The 27,270-nt window shown below is 38.7% G+C and overlaps 1 protein-coding gene across 1 annotated transcript in view; it reads left to right on the forward strand.

The window, feature by feature from the left end:
- DGKD (diacylglycerol kinase delta) overlaps window positions 1-27,270 on the forward strand; it is a 96,899-nt gene that overhangs the window by 56,130 nt on the left and 13,499 nt on the right. The window contains exons 4-20 of the mRNA XM_054982516.1: window positions 57-161; window positions 4,649-4,781; window positions 5,802-5,908; window positions 7,209-7,334; window positions 9,549-9,651; window positions 10,802-10,964; window positions 13,533-13,641; window positions 14,961-15,100; window positions 15,992-16,076; window positions 17,206-17,300; window positions 17,396-17,495; window positions 17,859-18,132; window positions 19,758-19,919; window positions 21,430-21,558; window positions 23,075-23,171; window positions 24,215-24,325; window positions 25,057-25,153. Coding sequence (XP_054838491.1) covers window positions 57-161; window positions 4,649-4,781; window positions 5,802-5,908; window positions 7,209-7,334; window positions 9,549-9,651; window positions 10,802-10,964; window positions 13,533-13,641; window positions 14,961-15,100; window positions 15,992-16,076; window positions 17,206-17,300; window positions 17,396-17,495; window positions 17,859-18,132; window positions 19,758-19,919; window positions 21,430-21,558; window positions 23,075-23,171; window positions 24,215-24,325; window positions 25,057-25,153 — 2,136 coding nt within the window. The remainder of the gene's footprint in view (window positions 1-56; window positions 162-4,648; window positions 4,782-5,801; window positions 5,909-7,208; window positions 7,335-9,548; window positions 9,652-10,801; window positions 10,965-13,532; window positions 13,642-14,960; window positions 15,101-15,991; window positions 16,077-17,205; window positions 17,301-17,395; window positions 17,496-17,858; window positions 18,133-19,757; window positions 19,920-21,429; window positions 21,559-23,074; window positions 23,172-24,214; window positions 24,326-25,056; window positions 25,154-27,270) is intronic.

Below are 27,270 nucleotides of genomic sequence, written 5' to 3' on the forward strand. Positions count from 1 at the left end.
GGGTTAAATTCTACTTTTATCTCCAGGACTTATTATATGATTTTCTTACCTTACAGGTTATTACTCCATGTCGGAAGCTTATCCTATGTGCTGACAACCGAAAAGAAATGGAAGACTGGATTGCAGCACTGAAAACTGTACAGAACCGGGAACATTTTGAAGTAATCTAGAAGCATATTTTATATACTTATGTATTTTCTGATAGTCAACATGGCCCCAACTGCAGATTCTGAAATCCATAGGGGCATATTGAAAGAAGAGAGATTACTGTCCAAACTTGGGTGCACCCTCCAGGTTTGCAGAAAAATCCCAAACTTTAAAGAGGAGGGGGTAAAAAAACCCAAAAACAGAGAGCAGTTGCTTGTACTTGCACAGACAGCGGTCTCCTGACCACTGCTGTGGGCAGGCAGAGGGGAGGAGCTAGATGCAGATAGAGAGCAACCCACTACTTTCGCCTCATCCCCCAGCTGAGGTAGCAGGTGGCGCTGGAGGCATGTGGGTAAGCAAAGAAGAGTGGGGCTTCTGTCCTCCTCCACCTGTTAAGAATTGATGCTGCAGCAACTGTTGTCCCAACTGTAGTTTGTCCCAGACAGCTGAGCACATAGGTAGAATGGTGGAAGGGGCCATGTGGCTGGGTAGACATAGTGGCAGAGAGGAGGACAATCAGCAGGCAGGCAGAGCAGTGGGTAGGGTTTCTTGGTGCATGTCTGGAACCCTTTGGAGAATGGGGGGGGCACGATATGGGGAATGGGGGTGTTTTGGCAGAGATTTGCCCACTAGAAGCTGGCAAATTGCCCCCTGGCAGTGGTGAGGAGGCATGCAAGTGAAATTCGCCTCCATGAGCTTCACAGATCACTTCTTGCACACATGTGTATATACAATTCTGATTGAGGCCAGAGTGTGGATTAATAGATCAGCAAAATAGAGACAGAGACAGATGGGAGGATTTCTCTACAAACCTCAAGGCAGTCTCATGTTTGCAGAAAAAACTGATTTTTTTTTTAATTGGAGATTAACCCCTCCCCCACAAATAATAGAAACAACTTCTGTAACTTTAATGCCCACTGAATTATCAGTCAACATTTTGGAGGCTGCTAGGCAAGCACAACAATATTACTGAGTCCGATGGAGGAGGACTTACTGAAGACAGGCCTGGTACCAACCCCTGGATACACACTACCCACATCAGTTGGCTGGGCGCAGTGGCCACCATGCAACTTGGCCAATATTTTCCCAGGGAGATGCTGCCAGTGGGATGAAAGGAGGGTAAGCTGAAGACAGGAAGGTAGATAAAGATAGGTTGGCTGGTGGGCTGGAAGAAGACAAGGAAGCAGGAAAAGGGGTGAGGATATGGGGACTGCCAGGAAAAGGAAAGAGGAAATTGTGGGGAAGGGGATACAGAGGGAAAAGAGATGCCCTCCACAAGTCCTCACAGGTTGTCTCCTCGTGTGTTTATGTATTTATATTTCTTCCTTTAAAATACAACAGTCTGTTGTTTCCATGTAAAGTAATTTTTTTGAAGAGCAGAGGTCTTACGACCTTGTCGCCATGAGTCACCTAATAGTGGGAATGAAATTTGTAGTTTCCTGTAATCGAATTACACAAAGTATTTATCTTTGATTTTGCAAGAGTACAAATATTCAAGCAGGGCTGTGATTAGTATAGTTATGATAAGGAGATAGCATGCCAAATGAACAAACTTTTTTTCTGTTTTTATTCCTATTAAACCCCGTTGCTAGATGTTTAATCATTACAGTATTTTTATGCGTTTAGTCCTGCTTTTCTGCTACGCTGGTTTTACTGCTTGCAACTATTGTAGAATGCTTCGAGAGCTGTGTGCTATGAGACAGCATAGAAATATTTGTAAACAATATTACAGAAACCACTGATCAAGTGGTTGTAAGGGTAAGGAGTGAGTCTCACAGCTCACTTCTTCTGAAGTATCTGAAGAAGTGAGCTGTGACTCATAAAACCTTGTACTCTACCACAAATTTTGTTAGTCTTATAGGTATTACTGGACTCTTGCTCTTTTCTGCTGCTACAGGCAGACTAATAAGGCTGCCCATCTTGATTTACCATATCCAACGAAATTAGAGCAACACGGTAATATAAATGTCAAAACAGAGAATCTCCCGTGTGGTAATGATGTCTCCACAATTATTTTGAATAAGGGATATATTAATTAGGTATTGCTTCACAAATTTATTTATATAGAATAAGGGATGTAATGAACAATTTATATATTCTTTTGTTTCTCTTAACACAACCAAGTACTACACCATATATTGCAACCTCCCTCAACCTCAATTATACAGGCATCCTATGCGTTCTGAAAACAATTCATTAAAGTGTCCCGTGCTCAAAGTGCTATAATTGTCGTTATTAAAGTGCAATTGCTTTATGGCATCCTATGACACTATTTGTCATATAGAACTCAATTCGCCTTGCATACAGGTACAATACAGGTACAGTACAATGGTAATTCCAGACACTGTGAATGTCACAGATCTCGAGAAGACCTATAAACATAGGTGCACGTAGTTCTCTCCATTTGTGGAAGTAATTGACAAATCGGAGAGGGATATGGAAGGATAACTATGATGAATCTTTGACATCTGTGCTCTTTGAAAAAGAAGCTTGGAAATGGACCTTACGAGGATCTGGACCGTCCGTTAGAGAACGCAGTCACAGAACCAACTACGTGCACCTATGTTTATAGGTCTTCTCGAGATCTGTGACATTCACAGTGTCTGGAATTACCATTGTACTGTACCTGTATTGTACCTGTATGCAAGGCGAATTGAGTTCTATATGAGAAATAGTGTCATAGGATGCCATAAAGCAATTGCACTTTAATAACGACAAATAAAGCACTTTGAGCACGGGACACTTTAATGAATTGTTTTCAGAACGCATAGGATGCCTGTATAATTGAGGTCGAGGGAGGTTGCAATATATGGTGTAGTACTTGGTTGTGTTAAGAGAAACAAAAGAATATATAAATTGTTCATTACATCCCTTATTCTATATAAATAAATTTGTGAAGCAATACCTAATTAATATATCCCTTATTCAAAATAATTGTGGAGACATCATTACCACACGGGAGATTCTCTGTTTTGACATCTTGATTTACCTACAATTGTTAACTATTGGGTTGCCTTATAGAAATCATGAGCAAGCAGCAGATGACTAGAAATATGCTTGTTTGTTGTTACGATAAGCAATTATTATTTCTCTTGCTGACTTAAAAATGTGTGTCCTCAAACAAAGAAACTTCAAGGGCAGATTGCAACATGAGATTGCTGAACCTGAGTTCAGTCACAAGTTCAAAGCAATGGAACTCCCTGCTTCTCCCCCCCCCTGCTGAATAGAGACATAATAATAATAATAACAAGAACAACAACATCCGATTTATATACTGCCCTTCAGGATGACTTAACACCCACTCAGAGCGGTTTACAAAGTATGTTATCATTATCTCCATAACAACAATCATCCTGTGAGGTGGGTGGGGCTGAGATAGCTTGTCCTAAAAGCTGTGACTGACCCAAGGTCACCCAGCTGGCTTCAGGTGGAGGAGTGGGGAATCAAACTCGGTTCTCCAGATTAGAGTCTTGCGCTCTTAACCACTACACAAAACTGTATCTCATAGGATTCTTATTGCGCTACTGATGCTAACTTCTGCTCTGATCAAGCTACATTGTAACATTCTGCCATTACATCCTGACTCCTTTCTTTGCTTCACCCGTCCCATCTCTTGACTTGGATATAAAGGCTTAGGGATCTCCAGTCCTCCTTGTATCTGAAGAAAGCTCTTTGACTCTAGAAAGCTCATACCCTGAAAATCTTGTTGGTCTCCAAGGTGCCTCTGTATTCAGATGCTGCTGTTCTCGTGCAGAACAACATGGCTTCCTTCCTGAAACTTTTACTTTCCTGTAGCTTTGAAGAGCGTATATTACAAGGACTTAACTGTACACTACAGACATTGCTAAGGATCTGTGCAGGAAAACAGATGGTTCTGTCTTAAGTAGGGGTCAGGCAGGTAATGGCCTTTTGATCTGTTCCCAATCTGATTAAATAAAAACCTTGGTGCTTGAGATGTCTCATCATTCCTTTTGTTTGCAACTGGCAAACCTGCTAATCACCAGATCACTTAATGCACACAGGTTATACTAGGGATCCCATTTCCCTGGTACAATCATGTGATCACCCTCTCATAGCCTCTGCCCGCCGCCACCATTTACCTGGCCAGTGGGGGAAAGGCACAGAAAACAAGCCCAAGAGCCCCATAGCACACTCCAGTGTGCTGTGGAGCACTTCCTTGTCACGTTAAGAATGACGCCCTTCCTCAAAGCCCCAGTCGCCCGATTTGGGCTCTGGGGGACTGGCAACCCTAGGTTGTACTCAAGCTCTATGCAAAAATGGCATTGTAGGACTGAGGCTATCATTTCACTTCTTGCTGTACGTTTTAATTTGTGATCTATTTTTGCCCTATTTGCCCTGCTCTTCTGTGTTCTAGAGAACATATAGGTATACATTCTCATCAAGATAAATGTTTCTTCTTTATTTTGTATTTGTGGTGTTCATTATTCTAGTGTCCCACAAGAATTTCTTCTTAGTTTTTCTGTCATGAATTCATTTTCAGTCTACCCAGTACAGTATGGACCATTTCTCAGGGATGCATAACTGGTACGCCTGTTCACATGCTCGGCCAACATACTGCAATGTGTGTCGGGAGGCATTATCTGGGGTTACATCTCATGGACTCTCCTGTGAAGGTAAAAAAAAAAATTACACACAAGAAGATGTTTTTTAAAACCCTTTGTTTTCTGCTTGGAACATAGTAGCGGTTAGATTTTCTAGAAGCTATCAGTCAAACCCATGCTCAAAAAACACATCATACAGAGTCAGAACATTGGTCTCTCAGGTCAGTATTGGCCACTCTGATTGGCAGCAGCTCTCAGGCAGAGGTCTTTCACATCACCTATGGTGTGATCTCTTTAACTAGAGATGTTGGGATCGAGGCTGAAATCTTCTGCATGCAAAACATGCTTCCACTGAGTCATACCTCCCCCCTTAATCTTCAGTCAACAGTCATTTAAGATTGGTATAAACCTAAAATGTGATCTGTCATATCCTAGAATCTGGTGAGTGCAGTAACTTTATTGACTTTTTCCTGTTGCATAAAATCATCATGTTTACCAAAGCCAAGTTGAGAAAAATGGTATATTAGTAGTTGTAAAATGAATTCTTAAGTGTTTCAGTCTATATTTATTTTGCTTCTAAACTGTTAACTTGTGAGAGTTGGGGATCATATAAATATGCATGAAGGTCCTTAGTGGGTGGGAGAAAAAGAAGAGCATATACTTAATTAAAAAAAATAGTTGGACAGTTTTAGAAATAGGACTTGATATGTGTGGAAGGACTTTGAGCCCCCACCATGTAATTCATCACCATTGTTATTGCCTTTAGAATGTTTGGGGAGGGGGTAAAATTTGCCTGGTTCAAAAAACAATAGTTTAAGCTTACATGTATATAATGTTTACTGTGAATGACAGCGATATTTTAAAAATCTGAAGAACCATCATTATTTCGTATTAATAATAGGATTAAGATGTCCTTTAACAAACAATGTCTTTAAATTAGATTGTTTCATAATGCTAAATCTGGAGCAAACCTGTAATATTTTTTTAGTTCTGAAGTTTCATTTAGGCTTAAATAAGAAGCTATTTTGCAGAAACTCCTCATGTCTCATCCTCATCAATGCTCTTTCTTTTCCCCCCTCCCCTCTTCACTAGTGTGCAAATTTAAAGCCCACAAGCGATGTGCTGTACGGGCAACCAATAACTGCAAATGGACAACTCTAGCATCTATTGGAAAGGATATAATTGAGGATGAAGATGGGGTACGTGTCAGACCATTTCTCATGTTGGAAAGGATATCAGGAACTGTATGAAGTGTTATATATATGCCTTTAGCTCTGTGATTTTAGAGAGCAACATCTATGCTTACTTGGAATTTTTTTGCACAGCTTAGAAGATGGTAAATGGGACTGTATCCTCTGGGACTGGCAAATATTCTGATGTCTGGAGGAGAGCCAAGAATTGCTGGGCAGCATTTAGTTCAGAATAGCTTATCCCTCAGGGAGGTTGGTGCAAGTGTTTCAAGTCCTTGGAGTGGAGATAGGAAAGACCTTGGCAACAATCATATACAACAAGGAAGGTTATATTGAATATATATGTCTGTTTTGTAAATCAGAGGTAATTGAGATCAGTAAGCTGGAAAGGTTAAGAGGAAGAACTCCTTCACAGAATTGCAGAAAGTAGAAATACGAGGCCCAAGAGTGATTTAGCACAAGGATCATATTGTTATATTGAAGTGGCAGTCTTGAGATGGAGAAAAATCAAAGAGGCACCCAAAGGATAATGTAATAATGAGAGTTCTCTATTGTCTAGAGAAATGTATGTTTGGGCTGTGACCAAAAAACAGTGCTAGACATGTTAAATGATTTCCCCCTAGAATAGTCATTGAGCTAACCTGAGGGACAGTGACTCTTGACTTACTGCTCAGTATTCCCCAGGATCTGGTGCAGGAGTAATGTCTATAGTAAACAATGTCTATATGTAAATGGAAACTTGTTTAGAAAATCCAACGTGGTCACATTTCATAGCTAACAATAAAATTACTAAAAAATGAGGGGATTTGTTAAAAGGAAGTTGAAAGGGAAAACCAGGAGAGACAAATTTCTTTAAAATGCAAGGAAAAATATGGTTAGCTGTTGTTAAGGTGCTGGATTAAAAGGACTCTCAGTCTCGTCCAACAGGATTTTTGCGTTCTCAAGAGCAGATAGTTATTCAGCTATGAACAATACATTCCCCATGAATAGCAGCCTTAATAGTTCAGACTTGCCTAATCTCTACAGAGCTTGGAAAAGATAAGTAGGTTTGGCACTGGGATTGTTACATAGAAGACGACAATAGCAAACCACCTCTGCTCATCTGTTGCCTTGAAAATCCCATGAGTTAGTTGTGATTTGACAGCACACTTTCCCTTTTCTGCCCATGATGGTGATATAAAAGAAGCTGGTTGTGTTGTAAGTTTCTCTTAGATGATGCTTTTGCTAATTACATTTGTTCATGTTTTATTGTTTCTCAGAATAATACTATAAAGAAAGAGATTTGTCCTTTGGTTGATTTTTGTTGCAGATTTCAATGCCACACCAGTGGCTTGAAGGAAACCTTCCTGTAAGTGCCAAGTGCACAGTGTGTGATAAAACTTGTGGCAGTGTTCTACGCTTGCAAGACTGGCGTTGCCTCTGGTGCAAAGCTATGGTGAGTTAAGCACTTCTGTTAGGCTTCTGTACACTTTTACTCTCCTTCGTTGTGTTGCACTTATACCTTCCGCTAATGCCACCCATTTAAAGGGAGGGAAAGTTGTAGATCCATTCGTGCAAAACAATTCTTGTCTTGGTTTTCGTCTAACCAATGGCGTCTTTATAAAATATTTTAAATGTTTTTAGGCTGCTTTGATCAATTTCTAAACTAAGTGATATGGAAAAGAGGGCAGATACAGTGTGTAACCAGCTATAGTATCCTCTCAGGATTGCAGAGTACTATCCACTGATCCTGCAGTGGGAGGAAATGTCCCATGTGGCATCCTGCCAAGAAAATTTCACTGTGTTGAATAAATGGAATCAGATTACCAGGAAACTAAATGATAACTTACTGATCTCTTGCATCAAAAGAAAGGCAACAGTAAATAATAAATAATAAATGTGAACTGGGTCTTTTCAGATGTAGAATTTGAGACCTAAGTGGAAGTTCCTCTTTCACCTGGAAATCAGTTATTTAAAAACCTGGCTTGATAGTCTGGTACAATAAAATTGAATTACATTGAATGCCTCACTGGTTTTTAATAGAAAATACTAAAGATAATGAATTCCTCTGCTGGTTTGCATACGTGTGTGTCTTGCAGGAGACAGAAGCAAGCAAAAAAGCAAATAAGCTGCAGCTATCAAGATAAACAATTCTCTTTCTAAAATTAATGTTTTTGAGTTGTCCACAGCATTATTTAAAGGAAAGAATGTGACATGAACTATAATAACTGGTTATAATTAATTAAATTAATTATGTTTATACTGCTTTCAATTTAATTTTGAATTACCATACAAAACAATTTAATAAAAACATTTAAATCATAATATATCCAAAAATGTTAAAATCAGCAATACAAATAAGAGCTAAAGCCAACCACAAACTAGAAACAGCTGAGCAGAAGAAATAATTAACTCAAAGAGCTGCAAAACAAAAAAGTTTTAACTTGCCTTCAGAAAGATCATAGGGGAGGAGGAACATATGAGTTCCCATGCAAAATAATTCCAGAGTCACAAGAGCAGCAAAGGCCCTGCATCTTATGGCGCTCAACCCAACCTCTACATATGATGAAAGATGGTAAATCGGAGTGTGGGGTGGAATTCATATGGTAGGAAATGCTAACTGAAACCATCAGAGTCCAAGCTTTATAGGTCAAAATCAGCAACCAGTGCAGGTATCAAAACAGGTGACATGTAAGTATGCTAATCCTGTTAACACTACGGTGGCAGCATTCTTTGTCTGCTGAAGCTGTTTCTGGACCATCTTCAAGGGAAGCCTCATGTAGCTTATATTAAAGTAAACTAATCTGAAGTTCACCAAACCGATAATGATGCCTTTTGGTAGCAGAGACAACTGATGAATCAGTTGAAGCTAATACCTGGGGTACGAACTTTTTCAGAACAGCTTGACTCCCTCCAGCGTAATTATTTTCCAATCTAAGCAGTTTGCTTAGACCTCCAACATGATCAGTTCTTAGCTGTGTTGAATTTAAATGTATTCATCCAGGCTATCGCTATTCTCAGATGCTTCTGTATCACCTGGATTTAATGAAAAGCAGAAACAGAGCTTGTTTTAATCAGCTTTTGATGACTACCAAATGCCATACCCCTAGATGACCTCTCCTGAAATTTAAAAAATCTTGTAGGAAAGTTCTACAAGGCCTGTTTTTCCCCCTATGCCCTGTGTTTCTAAGCAGATTGTTTTAACTGCAGTTCTTAATATTTAATTTCACTCATTCTATACTCTCCTGTTGATTCCTTTATTTTCATCTGTGTTCCCAAATTAACAAGATTATCCCTTACCATCTTCCTTGCTACATAGTTTCAATCTTCCATATATGCAAGTGAACTGATTCCATAAAACCTCCATTGAGTTAAACAGAACCACCATTTTTATCCTGTGTTTGGGACTCAGGCTTATTAAACACTTGCTAACAAACATTACAAGAAAATAAATAGTAATGATAAGATTTTGTAGAACAGATTATATTCTAGGTTTTCTAGACCTTAATTCTTTAGGAATAAATACTTAGAATAACTTTGTGGTCATATTTATTTCCTATGCCTTTTAGTTTCTTGGTCTTTCAAATGGAAATGGAAAAAAACTTTTCTGCCAGTTGAAACAAGGTTTAGAAAGCTTTAACTGGGTTAATTGTATTGTTCCAACTTCCAGGTACACACCTCATGTAGAGACTTGTTACCAACCAAGTGCCCACTTGGCCTTTGTAAGGTATCCGTTATCCCCCCTACTGCTCTCAACAGCATTGATTCAGATGGTGAGTATCAGATAATGCTTCTTGGTGTTAGCTTCACAGTCTGGATTTCTGCACTGTTTGTTCTCTTATTTCATTGATAGTGTTGGTATAATACAAAAAGCCGCTATTCTTATAAGGCAAGAATACTGGAGAACAACTACCTTCTCCTCCTACTTTCTTCTTGCTCTCTTTCCCCCCGCCCTCTTGCTCCATTTATTCTCATTTATGTGGATATTTTATTTTCTTATTCATATGGATTGTGTGGAGTAGTGGTTAGAGTGTTGGACTAGGATCTGGGAGACCCAATTTAGAATCACCATTCTGTCATGGAAGCTTGCTTGGGCCAGTTGCACACACTCAACTTACCTCACAGGGTTGTTGTGCGGATAAATGGAGAAGAGAAGAATGATGCAAGTCACTTTGGTTCCCCATTGTGAAGAAAAGCAGGGTATAAATGAAGTTAATTAATTAATTAACATAGATCGAAAGACTGACAAGGGCATAATCTAATTATGAGCATAATCTAAGGGCATAATCTAATTCTCTTTCAGAGATAATGCATTTATTGTAATGAATCTCAAGAATTTTTACTTACATTTCTCTTTTTGTAGTTTATAAAATAGTAGACATTTCAGTAAACTTCTAATAAAATTCAGGTACAGTTGCTAAAGCTGAGCATATGCAGATCCATTCTCAAAGCTATCCATTGGATTCAGAGGACCATGAGCAGAGTCCTTCTTGCAGAATAGATGTTTCACTCTTCTCTCTGTCTTCTTCAGCCTCCTGCTCCACCTGAAAAGCTGTTCCTGAGGGTTGGGGAACTCTTGTAAACAGCATGAGATGCAGCCCACGGGGCTGTAGCTTGAGTGGGAAATCTGCAGAAATCACAGACACACACCCTCCTATGTGAGCAAAAACCCTTCTGCTCATGCAGTGGTATCTTTAGATCCAACCCTATATAAATATTTTGTAATCTTGATGTATTTCATCTTAAATATATCTTTAAAAGATCTTGAAAGTCAATGCTAAAATGTCCTGGGAATAAATGGGACAAGGTGGCAGCATATGGACATACTGTTTTCCTGCTGAACAGTAACTGTGGTATTGTAGTTTGCTAGTCATCCTGTGCCAGACCAGTTTAATCATCCTCTGTTCTTGGTTTTCCACACAGGTTTCTGGAAAGCCACTTGTCCTCCATCTTGCACAAGTCCTTTGCTGGTCTTTGTCAACTCAAAAAGCGGAGACAACCAGGGTGTAAAATTCTTACGAAGATTCAAACAACTGCTGAATCCTGCACAGGTCTTTGATCTCATGAATGGAGGACCTCACCTCGGGTAAGAGCTGGTCTCTTGATTTGAAGTTATCTGGAAACTGTATATAAATTCTTCAGCTCATTTTTTTTCCTAAAGGTACCAATTGCAACTCTGTAACAAGTCAGACATAATAACCATATTTTCATGTTGAAATATAGCAGTGTCTAATATACAAAGAAAAAGAGGAGAGATCCTTCAGGAAACCCCAAGCTCTAGACAGGCAGGAATGTAGAGGGAGTACTTCTTAATGACCTTTTCTTCTTGTCTGTCTGCAGAATGCTAAACTTAGGTTGTCTTTCTAGAATTCTCCACGCTTTACTCTCTCTCAAGCTAGCTAGGCAACTTATCTCTCCACTTTCCTATCCAGTTTTTATAGTTCTAAAAATAAAGCTTTTGTTAATCTTAAAACAGTTCAGTTCCTTGACTGCTGCAAAGGCAATGTGCCAACATTTTTATGATAGGTTTATTTTGTTTATCTGACTCTCCAATACAGTATATACTTGGGTAATAGCCTCAGCAGCCAGACTGAACAGAATATGTTGGTGCTTGAAGGACAGAGGTGATTGTAAGTGTGGGTGTTTGTAGGCGAGAAAGAGAATGTGTGAGGTACTTCAGTGGAGAAGAAAAGCATGAAGAAAACCCCAGTGACACTGGATGCTAGTACAGACACAAAAGGTCTTTGATCTCATGAACGTCAGTCCAATGTCAGAGGAATGGCAGAAGGTGGAAGTGATTAAATATGCCCTCCCTGAGCTCTATAGCCTAGTTCCACATCACGCACAAAGCTACACCTCACATACACTGCTTCTTTTTAGGGTCAAAGGATAGATGATCGCAAGTCTTGAACCCCAGTGTTATGTGCAGCATGACTTTTATTTTCAATTTTTTCTCATAATCTCAGACAGAATTTGCATTTTTCACTCTGGTCCCCACAGTTATATTGAACTGTCCTTTATAATCCCAAGATATCATTCCTAGTCATTCACTGTTGGTTTAGGTTTCATTATCATATATGTCAAATTAGGGGACTTTCCCCCACCATGCATCCTTTGACACTAGTGTTAAATTTCATTTGCCATGATATTGCTGTTTCATTCAGACTGCTTGTGGTGTGCGATTGGTTCAGTATGCAACCCCTAACATATGCCTCTAATCTTCTCCTGATGTTCTCTAAACATACTTGAAGTAGTTGTAAGGTATCCGTTTTGTATCTATATTGATTACTTTTAGGTATTCATGTTTCCTTACTTCTTTCATAAAAAAAAATTATGCTACCACGCTCACTAAGATTAGGAAACATAAAGATTTCTCTTTTTATAAATAGGTTTGGAGGCTATTAGGTTTAAGGATTGCTTTCCTCACTTGAGATGGTTGCATCCTTGCAGTCAAAATTTTGTTGCTGGAGTGTAATTAATGTTTTGATATCTCTTTGAATGACTTTTAAGATTTGTTTTCTATTAACATTTTACAGCAAGGTGGTTATAAATAAATAAATACATTTACATAGCTTGATGATTTTGATATGGGTTTGTAAAGATTGCAAATTCTTGCCTTTCTGTTGCTCACATAGAGAATTATTTATTTATGCACTTTGTCATGCACTGACATATTCAGATTAATTTGGAGTCCAATGGAGTACCATTATTTCTGCCCACTTAACCCATAGAAGATATTTCAGTTCCTAAATAATGTTCTGTAATAATATGTTAAAAGTGTGTGTGTTATGTTCAGGCAAGTTGCTTCCACCATATTGTGACCCTATGAATTAATAACCTCCAAATGTTCTTGCTCAGATCTTGCAAACTGATGGGTGAGGCTTCCTTTGAGTCAATCATCATGTTGAGTCTTCTTCTTTTCCTACTGCCTTCAAATTTTCCTAGCATTGTTGTCTTTTCCATTGAATCTTGTCTTCTGATGATATGATCATAGTACGATAGCCTCAGTTTTGTCATTTTAGCTTCTTGGGAGAATTCAGACCTGATTTGATCTAGAACTCACTTTATTTTCTCTTTTAGGTGGTGCTTGGTATCCACAGAACTCTCCTCCAGCACCACATTTCAAATTAATCAATTTTCTTCTTGTCAACTTTCTTCATTATCCAATTTTCACATTCATACATGATAATGGAGAATATGAAGTTTCTTGATCTTGGTTCCCAACAGCAGTTCCTTATCCCTAAAGATCCTTTCTAGTCCTTTCCAAGTCTCAGTCTCCTAATCTATTGATTGCAGTCTCCTTTTTGGTTGATGATTGAGCCAAGGAATAGAAAATCTTTTAACAATTTCAGTTTCTTCATTGTCAATCTTAACATTGTGTAATTCCTCAGTAGTCGTTACTTTTGTATTCTTGATGTTCAGCTGTAGTCCTGCTTTGGTACTTTCTTCTCTAACCTTCATCAGTAGTCATTTCAAGTCTTCACTATTTTCTGCCTGTAACGTGGCGTCATCTGCATATCTTAAATTATTAATATTCCTTCTACCACTTTTCACTCCACTTTCATCTAAATCTAATCCAGATTTCTGGATGAAAGGTTCTGTTTATAGATTGTTAAACATGTTATAAATAGCTAATCTTTCCCCCGTTGTGCAGTTTACGTTTATTCCAGAAATTCGACACATTCCGAATTCTAGTGTGTGGTGGAGATGGAAGTGTTGGGTGGGTTCTCTCCGAAATTGACAGCCTCAACCTCCACAAACAGGTACTTTACCAAAGAGTGTTTCTGCGTGTAGTATAGATAAATAGTAGGGCATATCATTTCATGTACAGTTTTGCCTGAAATAATATAATAACTAAGGCCAAACCTACATGGAAAACAGGTGCTTTTGTATTTTGTATTTACCACCTAATGTGAAGGAGGAGGGGGGAAATCTATGAAGGGAAAGCAGTAGAGGAGGTAGATAAGCCTAACCCATTGCTTTTCCTGGTAATTACTTCCCTTGGTTAGGCTTCTTTCTGGCCTTGGGAAGAAATTGAACTTGTATGACCATTTTTCCTAAGGCCCAGTTTTAAGGCAAAAAGGCCACTTGACATCTAATTGTGTGGAGACTGTTCAAAGTATTGAGCCATTCATCTGTAGGTGTTCACCATGCAGAAACTGCCAATTTTGGACACGGCTGTACCTCTTTTACTGTAATTTGCTGTTTCAGGGTAAAAAAAGGGGTGGGGGGGGCTCAGTCCTGAGCAGCTGTATGTGCAGCTTCCACAGGTAGATTTGAAGTAACCCGGAGACTGCTGTTCGGTCATATAGATAATGAGTAGGTCTTGAAAGAATGATTTTGTTGAAATGAAAGCTTTGCATTTATTGAATGCGATTTGTTCTGATGTCCTTTTTACAAGGTTTTCTTCAAAAGGGTAATAGCACCACCAGGTGGTGAAAATAAAACAGTGACTTTTGTTTTGACTAGTGATTTTGATGCTTTGTGCTATCATGGCTAAATTGCAAATGTAATTGGAATTGATTTCTTCACTATATTATTGTTTTTAGTAATAGGTAAGCTTTCTTGCCAGCTATGATTTAGGCATTGTGTCCTTGTGATAGTGGTTGATAGTTTCATTAATATACATGATGGTTCCCTAAAGTTAAAACAAGAGCACAAGAGACTGATTATTTTTCTAATTGGCTCTTATGCAAGGGACAAAAATGAGAGCAGAGTGAGGAGATGGATGAGATTGTGGGCAAATGCAGTCATGTTACATTTGTTTAATTGTGGTGGCTGGAAGGAAGGGTTTGAGGAAGAAGCAGGTTTTGAGGGTGTGTTTTGAATAAGGAAGGATCTTTTTTAAAAAGGAGAAGAGAATGAAGGCATAGAGTAGGTATTTTGGAAAGGTTCTGTTTTACAAAATGAGAGAATGAAATATTAAATTGTTGAAATATTATGACTGAATTGTTGATGGTATATCATAAAATAAATCATATAATTTTCTCCCAGTCTCTTGTCTTCAGGAAATAAAGTAGAGACTCAGTTTTGGAGGGTTGGGGGCTTATGTATCCTTGTTTTTAATCTCTTCTTTGTATAGTGTCAGTTGGGAGTGTTGCCTCTGGGCACAGGCAATGACCTCGCTCGTGTGCTGGGCTGGGGATCTGCATGTGATGATGACACCCAACTGCCACAGATACTGGAAAAGCTTGAAAGGGCCAGTACCAAAATGCTTGACAGGTGAGTGCCATTCAGATATACCACAGCCAAACTCCTGATTTTCACTCAAAACCTGAACTTGGTGTCATTGTGTCAACTTATCTCCATAAGTAAGCCCGCAAGTGTCTGAGCTACAGTAGTGTAATCTGTGCATTCCTCAGAATGTACCTGAGTTCTACAGGTGTATTAGCAGAACAAAACTGCAGTCTCTCACACAACCTGCTGGAATCCAGTTAGAGCCTATAAGATTTAAGCAGCCTAAATAGGTTCACAATTTTTAGCAAATAGTTATATTCCTTTTACTGAGCAGCATAAGGGAATTCCTGATAACAATTGGTTTATATTTGTAAAATTATACCTTCATAGCAAATAACTTGAACTGGAACAAAACATGGTTATACATTTTTTTCTGCTGTGCTTCAGTTCTGTGCTATGAATGTGAAATATATTTTTCTTTTTTGTTCTTTGGGAGTAGCATTTTATTGCCTCTGTTCTTTTAAAAAATAGGACAATTGAATTAAAAATTCTTTTGAAAACTCATGCTGTATATGTTCCTATTATGTATCCAGGATGTCCCAATCATAAACGGGGAGACTTTTTTAGGCAGTATTTTGCTTTCCTTTTCATTCATTTCAGACCCATTCCATTTGGGCTATGTTTGAAGGGATAAGGCTGAGCACATGCACATGTATGCTGGACAAGCGCCCTTGGGCATTCTGCACCTGAACCAAAAAGTCAAAATGACCCACTTCCCCACCTATGTTTGCTGAAGCACCAAAGCAGAAGTTGGAGGTGCAAAAACAGCACTCAGTCTGGAATGTGTTGCCTTTCATGTCACCATATGGTATGGCCAGCCCTCTATGAGAGTCAGATTTTTTTTAAAAAAATTCTCTGATGATTCTTCCTCAATAGGTGGAGCATCATGGTGTACGAAACAAAACTCCCTCGTCAAGCATCCACTTCTACAGTTGCTGAAGATTTCAGTGAAGACTCCGAGGTAGAGAATGTTACAAAGGCTGGACATCTTGCAGCTAGGGAAGTTAGATGATAAAAGGGGAAAGAGTGTGTGGAAGGGAGCTCATGCTATGCAGGATGGGGAGCTATATAGGGAGGGATGGCCAGTATGCTTAGAAAAATCCATAGAAAGGACTAAAAGCTGCTAAAAGTAAACCTTTTTCCAGAGAATCAAGAAATACTATTCTTCATATCACAGAAGAAACTTGACGATCATAGCAATTATTTCCTTTGCCTGATACCAGTTTGATGAAAACGAAGCCTGCCATGGCATGTATTAAGGGTTCAATATAGAATAAAGTGAAATCATGACTAGCAAGACTGAGTCCAGTGGCACCTTAGAGACTAAAAAAATTTTCAGGGTATAAGCTGTCAAGAGTCAAAGCTCTTTCTTCAGATACAAATAAGAATGGAGATCCCAGAGCCTTTATATCCCAGCCAGAAGGTGGGAGGTGTGTTACAAGGAAGGGCATCAGGATCCAAAGGTACAATGCAGCTTGATTACATGGGAGGGGGTGTAGCAAAATTGGATTTCAGAATGTAAAGGAACAATGCAGTTTGCATAGAGCAGAAATTAGCATCTGTAGTGAGATAGAAATCCTATGGCTCTATTCAACCCTGGTGTGTGTGTGTGTGTGTGTGTGTGTTTTTCTGAATTTGTGAATGAACTCAATTTTAGCAATCTCACACTGTAATCTCACTTTGACGTTTTCTATTTGAGGAAAACTGCTTTTAGGTCAGCAGTGGAATGTCTTGAGAGATTAAAATGTTCTCCCACTGTTTTTTGAGTGTTGTGATTTTTAATGTCAGATTTATGTCCATTTATTCTCTTACATTTTTGTCCAGCATCAAGAATGGAAGGACATTGCTGACATTTGATAGTATATGTAACATTGGAAGATAAACAAGTGAATGAACCTGAGATGGTGTAACTGGTATTGTTAGCGCCAGTGATTGTGAAATCAAGACTATGTGCTTAATGAGTGGGATGTGGATAGCCTAAAATATAAAATAAATAAATCCTACAGTACAGTAGTATATACTGATTAATATTGGCCCTGTAGTGTGCAATCCTGAAAGTCATGATGTCAACAATTTCTGAATATCTCAAGGTGCAGCAGATTCTCTTCTATGAAGACTCCGTGGCTGCTCATTTATCTAAAATCTTGACATCTGACCAACACTCAGTGGTCATCTCATCAGCCAAGTGAGTACCCAGGGGGACGTGATTAAATGCAAAAGCTAATTAAATTCTGAATGGTAGGCATATAGCTTTCACTATTTTCTGTCTCTTTTCTCTAGGGTGCTCTGTGAGACTGTGAAAGATTTTGTGGCTCGAGTTGGAAAGGCCTATGAGAAAGCAACAGAAAGTTCTGAGGAGTCAGAAGTTATGGCCATAAAGGTATCTGGAGGAAAGAAATATTCAAATGACACATGTATAATAGGGTTGTCAGGTCCCCATACCCTCCCGGTAGGAGGGGAGGGACCTAGTACTCAACAGCACAGAGCTCTTCTTGCTTGTGCAAAGCTCATGCACGCTCCAAGTGCCATGTTTTGCAATGCACGATGATGTCACTTCTGGAAGTGATGTTGTTGCACCCCATCAGGAGCACACCTGCTGCATGCTTGCCCGGGTTGCCTGCCAGTGGCAGGCGATCATTGGGTGGCTTGCAATCTCCTACAGATCGCGGACACCTGGGAACCCTAATGTGTAAAAGGGTTAGTTCTAAGATTATCATCAAACCCTTGTGCTTTGTACTTTTAGTGTTCTGTTTTGAAAGAAAAGCTGGACTCTCTTTTGAAGACATTGAATGAAGAATCTCAGGCTTCAACATCTCTGCCAAACCCACCTCCTACCATTGCTGAGGAGACAGAAGATGGTGAAAGTTCTGGTAGTGTTTGTGATTCTTCTAGCGAACGTTCCATGGGGTCATCATGTACCAACCGTCCTCAGATATTTCGACCACGTGAGCAGTTAATGCTGAGAGCAAACAGTCTAAAAAAAGCCATTCGTCAGATTATAGAGCATGCAGAAAAAGGTAAACAGTGGGAATTCATGAATTCAAGTGGAACTTGGAAGCAAATACGTTTTCTTAATTTCAGACACATACAGGAATCAAATTTAATTGCTGTAATTTTTTTAATTAAGATTTTTATTCAAGTTTCTGAGGATCATTGGGGCCATTGATACAACCCAAAAAAAATTTGTTAGGGAAAATAGTTGTAAAAAGTCATTTGAGTGTCCAGGAATGTCTGCTGAATCATCCCTGTCAACTTGCTTGTTGTCAGTCTCAAAGAATTGGTGAGATAGGACTTCCCTCTTCAGAAGCCCTGCTGACTTTTATCATGAACAGAGCTTACTCTTCTGTTTGCTTAATAATTCTTTCTTCCATTCTTCCTGTTTCCCTGGAGTAGTCATTAGGCTAATTGGCTTATAACTTCCTACTGGCCACATCACCAACTGTGGATACCTGTTTATCAGTTGGTGATGTGGCTAGCTCCATTCCTCTGAGCTTTTCCCCCCAACCCAGTTATCTGACCAAATATCAACTCTTTCACAACTGAGGTCTTTTAAAATTTTTAGTGTTTCCTATCTGGATTTAATTTTTAATGCTTGATTTCCAAATAAGTACAATGTGTTCTTTTTGTGTTATTTAAGCGTACCTAAATTTAGGTGTTCCTTAGTCTTGGGGAATAGTTCACGTGATTTCTTTCTGTTTTCACAGGGAGGGTTAAATAAACAAAATAATCCATCACCTTTGCTTTACTTGGTATCCTTTGTTTGGTTACTGATTACTGGTAATACTTCTTGCAAATAAAAGGATGTATTTTATAAGTGGCTTAGCTTCTGTGATAAATTTATCTATGGGAAGCTTAATGGTGAGGTTGCTATATTGAATTTTGCCTCCTGACAGAATGGTTTTGGTTAGCAGTGCTTTCTTTTGTACAGGTAGTGCTTCCTATTTTCATTCTCTAACATGGGTACAAATTGTGTACGCACAAACTAAAGTGGAAGTAGTAAGTGTCACCTGAACTACTGTAGTCAGCTGTATTATGTTGGTAGTTACTGTAACCCTGAGACTTTTCTCATAAACAAGCCCTTGGTTACATTGGACATTGAAGTTGGGCAGATCAGTAAACAGTTTCATCACATCCACACCTATGGGTAGCCTCCTCTGACTCAGCATTTGAGTGCTTTGGGGATAAGGCTTGTAGTAGCATACAAGTGGTAAACATTTCATCAGTATTGGTCATCCACTTGGAATTTAGAGGAATGATCCACAAATAGGAAAAACCTTAATTCACAGATCTTTCTTGAAAAATCCACATATGAATAACCATTTTCTGCATGTATGTCTGCATCTATTATAGCCTATGCAGGTTATCAGTGGTGTTGTACAGCCATATTGTATTGTTACCCCTGTTGACACTTAGTGTATGGTCAGATTGTTTTCTACTGGAGCCTGGTGTTTACATGATTTTAGGAATCTCAAGTTATTTTGATCGTTAAAAAAAAAAGTGAGCCCTGCATTCTGGGAAAGCCATAGAAGTATCTTCCCTTTTGCAAGAAAAAAAAATGTTGACCTTAAATGGCATAATTCTCTCAGTGCAGTGATAGTTATAAAACAGTGTACCTTGACTCTGTCCCTGTTTTATTGTTCAGCTGTAGATGAACAGAATGCTCAAACTCAAGAACAAGAGAGCTTTATCCTGGGCCTCTCCACCTCCGAAGAGGGGAAGGAGCTGAGGAATGAGAATAAAATCTCCTTGCAGTCTTCACACACAGGCAATTATGGATTTCCAAAAGGGAGAAGCCATCGGAAAGGTAAAATCTTTAGGTGGCCCAGGTGATTGAATTCATAAGATCTAAAACTACCAGCACCAATGTTCACTGTAAATTCCTTCCTAACGTTTACATTTTATTTTTACATTAACCAGAAGTCATAGATTTCTCTCACAAGTTGCACCATTATTTGTCAGTCAATTGAGCAGTTTCAAGCCACTCCATTTGTAGATTAGCTAAGAAATTTTGAGACATCTTGAAGTTGTAATTGAGATCTCAACAGTGGGACTAGAAGCATGTTGGAAACCATTGTTTGATTCTGTAATTCAGAATACGTAATTTAGTCATCATAAGATTAACTTTATTTCCTCCTTTAACTTATTGATACACTTTATTTTGCTTAACCTCCAGTTGTAAAATCAAAATGTTTCGGACACAAACCAGACAAACAACTGAATAGAGCAAAGGAAGACATCTATGGGGAGTGGGGTGGGCATGTGGAAGAAGATGCTGGAAATATATCAACTTTTCAGGAGCCACAAGCTTCATGATGGCTCTAGAATTGTAACATTTTATAATCTGAAGTCCCAGATATTTAGATCACCCTTTCTCCCCAGTCTCTTCATTTTGCAATAAATAAATACATAAATAAAAATATTTAGTCTTGATAGAGGCTTATCCGGATTTTACACATAACTAACAACTTTTTTTATGCTAGTTTTTTGTCTCCTTGGAAACACATGAATTTTAATTATCAACATAACAAATAGTCAAATGAGTGGCTTGTGCCAATCCCAAAAGCAGCAAAACCATATATATACACACACACACACACGATACAGTTACTTATAGTCGAGGGCCCCCAGCCATTGCAAGCTAATAACTTACAATATTTTCAGGTATAAAATTTAGTCCCTTCTTGACTGGGAAATTTGTTTCTTGGGACATTTTTTTGGTGGCTGAAAAAAATATTAGAAAACTCAGAAGGTCTATTCCAACAACAACAGGAAATCACTGAATAAGCCAAGCTATCAGTTATTTGTTAGGGAATGTTGGCTGATCAGTTAGTATATTTAACTATTTAGCTATTCTCTTCTTTTCCATGTTATTCTCACAACAACTACTCTGTGAGGTAGGTTATTCTAAGGGAGAAAGACTAGGCCAAAGTCACTTAGTGAACTTCCATGGCAGAGTGAAGATTCAAAACTGGTTCCCCCAGATCCTAGTTTAAAATTAACCACCATATCATGCTAGTTAGTGATCTGTTAGAGGTACTCCTTTTGCTAGAATAAGAAAGCCCATAAAGATTTTTGTTCTGATAAGCACCCAGCTAGAAAATGTTGACACAGCACAATTTGTAACTAATAGTGTATCCCACTCTGTTTTTTATTTATTCATTTATTTACTTCATTTATACCCTGCCTTTCTTGTCAGAAGGGACCAAAACTGCTTCTATTGTTCTCCTTTCTTTTCTTATCCTCTAGTTTAAACTTTTTATTACAGTTCCAGTAACAAACTAAAGGTATTTATGGTTTGTGTTTATAATTTATAGTGATCAAGCCTCCTTGTGAAAGATTGATAAGTAAAGGAGGTTTGTCAGTGGGAAGCTCTGCCTCTCTTCCTCCCCAGGCAGGAATCCGGGACAATCTGCCAATGCTGAATGCAAAGATCCTTTATCCCAGTAAGTGCAACACCCCTATCCAATTTAGCTGAACTGTTGGTGACATCCTGCTACATAACTTTTTTCTTTTATTAATATAAATGAATATCCTACCAAATAGAAATTAATCCACTAGAAGACAACACCTGATTGGGTTTGAAGAGGAGAAGCCATAGAAACTGAGTACATGAAAGCAATGATGGTTACTCATGCGGCTGGATCCAGTGATCTGTTAATGAACAAATCACAGATTTTGCTGTGTTCTCCTCCCACAAGGCAGTCCCTTCTGACCTTGGGAAAATTGATTCCTGGAGTTGCTGAGATCCACATAGACTAATAGCCATGCAGGTCAATGGCCTGCACTGAGACTGAGGAAGAAGGCAAAACCACCCTCTCCTCCCTCTTCATAAAATGGTGCTCTACGAATGCAAGAGGCATTCACTGTAGCCTCCCTGACCCACATAACTATTAGTCCACACAGGTTCCTTCCTTAAAATCAACTTTCTTGGGCTGAAATAGACCTCTTGAGGAAAGGGAAAACAGCAAAGATCCAAGACCACCAGCATCTTCTGTTGCAAGAACCCAACCCACAGTTTTTCTCTGAGATTGAGGATTTGGAACAACTGTGTGGATGTAGAATAGAGACATCATGTAGATATTGTTCATCCTGCACAAAAACACATTTGGGAGTGAAATAGTACTGCTGTTGAAGATTCCGTGGAATACTATAGATTGAATTCAAAAAAGTCTCAGGAATTAAAAATGATCTTTTGAGTCAAGACTGAACTACTTTGACCTTCTCCATTGGTTTCCTCACACAGTTCAGGTCTGCTTCGCTTGTAGTTTTTTGCTCAGAAGGTGCCTCTTTGCTTGTTCATATGATTTTGCTCCTGCTCAAAACCAGTTTCTTAGGCTGGTTATGGTGATTAGCCCAGTGTGTGAAAAGCAAGTGTTAAAACTTCCAGGTTTTCCAAAGGTTGTACAGTGCAACTCTGAAATCCACTTCCATTCCAGTTCTAGTGTACTCATTGTCCAGTACCATGAAACAACTTCTGTTTTATTGAGGATTGATCTTCTTGAATTTCACTGTCCAGTTCCATAAAACAACTTATGTTTTACTGAAACTTGATCTTCTTGCATTTCTGTTTTGGAGCACCCTTGTTTGTAGATATATGCAAACCAGCTCTAAGGTTCTTCCATACTTCACATCTTTATAGGACTTGGGAGATTGAATTGGTCCTATTGCAGATCATTACCTTGAATTTCCTTCTTTCAGCTTTCTAAATTATAAAAAAGAGACTATATGGAAAATTCTGTTTTCCCAGTTGTGCAGAATTTTCTCAGTATTTCACAGGAGCATAAGCAATTTTAAATTGCTGCTGTGTCTGAACTTTTTAATGTCTAGAGTCTTGGTTTTTCCTCCATTTGGCAACAGCAGCAAAAATGTAAAGTAATTAGTTGTTGCCAGTTGCAAATAAATTCTACCATGCTACACCTCAGACTCAGTTTTATCTTATGTAACTTTTCTGTTTGGTAGATATTCGTGCTGGGATATCTGGCTCTCTACCTGGAGGGTCTGTTATCAGCCGGTTATTGATCAATGCAGACCCATTTAACTCTGAGCCTGAAAATCTGTGAGTATTCAAATAGAGATGAAGGGAATAATTTTAAGAGCAAATAAAAGAGAGGGGTTTTTTTGCAACAAAACTATACATCTTATCTAACAAACTTATACTTGACAGTATTTGGATTATATTGAAAATTTAAAAAGTGAAAACAGCTTTCCACAGATTTAATAGAGATGTCTGTCCTAGAATTCAAATGAACATGCCAGTAAGAATAGTGCCCCTCTCTTCATGATGGCTGTTCTCATCCACGTGTTTTTTTCATTGATGACAGCTGCCCAGTTAAGATTAGAGGGGAAATTGAGGTTATCTTCTGCCAAGGAGACTTAAAAAACCTTCGGTACCTAAGAAAAGGAGGAGACAAATTTAGAAAAGTTCTAGGATGAAATATAATTTCATATCCTTTCCCTCCGATTCAGCATGAATAAGGGCAGTTGGAAACTTAAGAGGTTTTATCTGATTAATCACCCTTGACACAAGTGAGGTTCCTACATAGATGCAGGAATACTTACGTTGAAAAGGAGGACCATGTGCAAAGTTCTGATGATGACTGAGTACGTTAAAGGAGGGATGGAATGCTAAGAAAACACAGAAGAGTCTCAAGTTTATGTAGAATCCTGAAGCAGAATATTTGGGTCAGGGAGAAATTTCCTACTGACTTATTACCTGTAATTCCTAGCAGACCTCTTACTTTACAATATATATAATTTCCTTCTGATTTCAGTTAATCATCCACACACCTAGTTTTTGCTTTACTGTTTTGTTTCTCCTACATTTTTCTTTGCTGTTGATCTCTTAGAGATATAATCCTGGGAATTCCTTGGATTTATTTATTTAGAATATTTTTATTTCACTTCTCCAAGAAACCTGCTTAAGGCAACTTACATGTAAAATATTGGATTTCATTTCTGTTCAGGCTTCAGTTCTTTTGTACAGGGCGCTTTAATGGGTGTGGTAAGCTTATGTTGCAAATGGGCTTGCTGATAGGAGCATGTGAAGGATGTTGAACATTTTACTGTGTTGAGTCAAAAGTGTCTCATTGCTTTTCACAGTGACTGTTACATAGAGAAATGTGTAATGAATAACTACTTTGGAATTGGATTGGATGCAAAAATCTCTTTGGACTTCAACAACAAGCGTGATGAGCACCCTGAAAAGTGCAGGTGGGTTATCCAATTTAGAGCTTTGATTCTCTTTAGAAACTGTGTAGCCTATTGTGTTGATTGTAGCTATAAGTCTACTTAGAGCGTCATCAGGTTACTTGTATAGATCAATTATAGTCATGCTGGTGGTCAGTGATCGTGGTTAATTAGGAAGGAATTATACTAGGTGAGATGTTTCTTCAGCTTGTTTGCAAACAGCAGTAAGAACGGGATTCAGCAGTTTCTGTTTGTTTTACAACTGCTCTGGTGGATGTGCTTATAGGGCTGCTTTCACTTCTAGAGAACTGGAGGCCATGCTGGTCAAAGTGGATAAGGCACCTGTCAGTGAACTGTGTTCTTAACTGATTTGAACACCTGTTCTGAGCTCTTATTTAGTGGTAAGCCTTACTTAATGCTACCTGTCCTAATGTAAACATATTCCTGAAGCCATCAGAATTATTCTGGAGACCTGGGTCATCAACTGTGACGCCCATTCTATACCTCTTGTTTAGGAGTTATAAGCAGATAAATGTGTGATGATTTGTGTTGTTGGATTGTACAATAATTCTGTTTTTTCAGGGCTATTTTTCTCCTGTAGAAAAAAGTTGTAGCTCATAATACTTTTTTGTTCCTTTAAAAGTTCTTGCTCTAGGAAATTGGATTAGAGTTTTCATTGACTACTCCTTCCTTTTAGCATGAGAGCATGTGTTGTAGTCTATTGTATTGCTTGTTTCTTTGCTTTTTCTCATCAGAAGTCGTACAAAGAACATGATGTGGTACGGAGTCCTTGGGACTAAAGAGCTGCTACACAGAACTTATAAGAATTTGGAACAGAAAGTTTTGCTAGAGGTAATGCATTCTAGAGTTGGCCCCAGCTAGTCTGATTCTCCATAGTAAGGCAAAAAATGTCTGTTTGATCTCTTCCCTCCCCAACCTTTTTTTTCTCTTTTACTTAACCAGTGTGTGTTTTGTCCGTTTCCTCTGGAGAAAACATGAACCCATTAATCTATTTTCCTTTGCTGTCTTCCAATGAACCTTGCTGATTATGGACTATGTGTAGTCATGGTTCTATGTCTGGTTGCTTAAACCTTGTTCTTAGTTTGAGTGTTCAAGAGTTCCTTTCTGCTCCTGGATACTTGAGATAGCTGACATTAATGATAGCAGAGAGCCAATTTATATAACCAATTCTGAACCTGGCTCTTATGTAGAGCAAAAAAATCTACGCGACGAGATCAGGGATAAATGGAAGGGGTTTTTTCTACAGTCCCAGATTTGCAGAAATGTCGGAATTTTTAAAAAAGTGTTGGTGAGGTTAACCCCAAATATAAGTGATGTACCTTTAAAAAAAATAATGCCACTGAGATCCCATGAGGCAATGTTGTGAGATCTCAGTGGACAAAACAGAAGTATGGGTGTAATATATAAGTGAGGAAAAAGTGCTGTAAACTACCTTGAGCACATTGATTGAAAATTATGAATATATTCAAATAATATATACAATAGATAATGTTAGTTTTCACTACTTTCACAGTACATAAATTGTATTAAATGTATAAAAGGAACATGCATAAATCAATAGATAAAAATGAAAAAGTAACTCAAATACAATTCATCCAAAGATCAGAGGGCAAAATTCCCTAATAGTACCCTAGCAATTCTGTTTCAAACATTCTTCTTCAGATGTACATATGGATTCCTTCTGAAATGCCATATTTACCAACAAAGTACAGAATAGTGAATCACAAGGTTTCTTCTCATATAAAAAACCCAGTTCTAGTTTATTGGGGCTTATTGAATTTTAATACAGAGTCTACAAATTGGCCAAGTCATTAGTTCCAGTGAACCAGCTTGCCCTGCTCATCTCTGCCATCTGTTGGGGAAGATACTGCAGGACTCTAATCTGGAGAACCAGGGCCATTTCCAAATGTCTTACCTGCCTGCAGAACATCGCATGAAAGACCCAGAAGATAGCGTCTTCTCGCGCAAAATCGCGCCAGGAAGATGCGATTTTGCACAAAACTCCCGGATAACAGCGTCCTCCTGGTGTTATTTCGTGCAAGAAGATGCTGTCTTCGGGGTCTTGCGCAATGTTCCGCAGGCAGGTAAGATGTGTGGAAATGGCCCAGGTTTGATTCCCCACTCCTCCACTTGAAGCCAGCTGGGTGACCTTGGGTCGGTCAATCACGGCTGTCTCAGAGCTCTCTCAGCCCCACCCACCTCACAGGGTGATTGTTGTGAGGATAATAATAACACACTTTGTAATCTGCTCTGAGTGGGCATTAAGTTGTCCTGAAGGTGGTATATAAATTGAATGCTGAGAATACATATGTTGACAATACAAAGAGGGGGCTTAGCTGGAAAAAAAAAGGATATGTGTCCTGTAACTGGATTTATTTGGGAAACTCTTCAGCATTACTTCATCATCTGCTTTCCTGTCTTATTTTTAAATTACTAGCCCCTTTCCAGATGTTTTTCTTCAGAAAAAATGCGTGAGAAATTGTTTCCTTTCCTCAGTGCTACTATATTAGGAATGCTGTGTTTTCTCAGCACTGAGACCACAGTATTTTATCAAAGTGTAATTCCACTCATCCTAGCCTGTCCATTGCAGTTTTGAATGCTACAGTACCAGCTGCACAAGTATCAAAGGCATTGACTAAATAGCGTGTCTGACATATGTAATGGTTCTCCTTGCCTCCTTTGGTCTTTGAAAAAGTTTATTTTTATTATTGTGAAATTTGAGTACTCTCCTGCTATACTACTTGAAGGTGGACGTGTTCGCCATATAGCCTTTTTAAATGACAAACATCAGCCAGGCAATCTCCTTTTTCATAGTGTTATCCTGTCTTTTGGAGGACAATTTTGGTGCAGGTTTTCTTAAGGTTTGGAAATGCTTGTGGTTAAAAACTCACTGAAAGTTTAATATGGATTGCAAGTGAACCTGCCTTCCTTATCTGAGAGATTGGTAG

This window comes from Eublepharis macularius, chromosome 6 (genome assembly GCF_028583425.1).
Source record: "Eublepharis macularius isolate TG4126 chromosome 6, MPM_Emac_v1.0, whole genome shotgun sequence".
In the NCBI taxonomy this organism is placed as follows: Eukaryota; Metazoa; Chordata; class Lepidosauria; order Squamata; family Eublepharidae; genus Eublepharis; species Eublepharis macularius.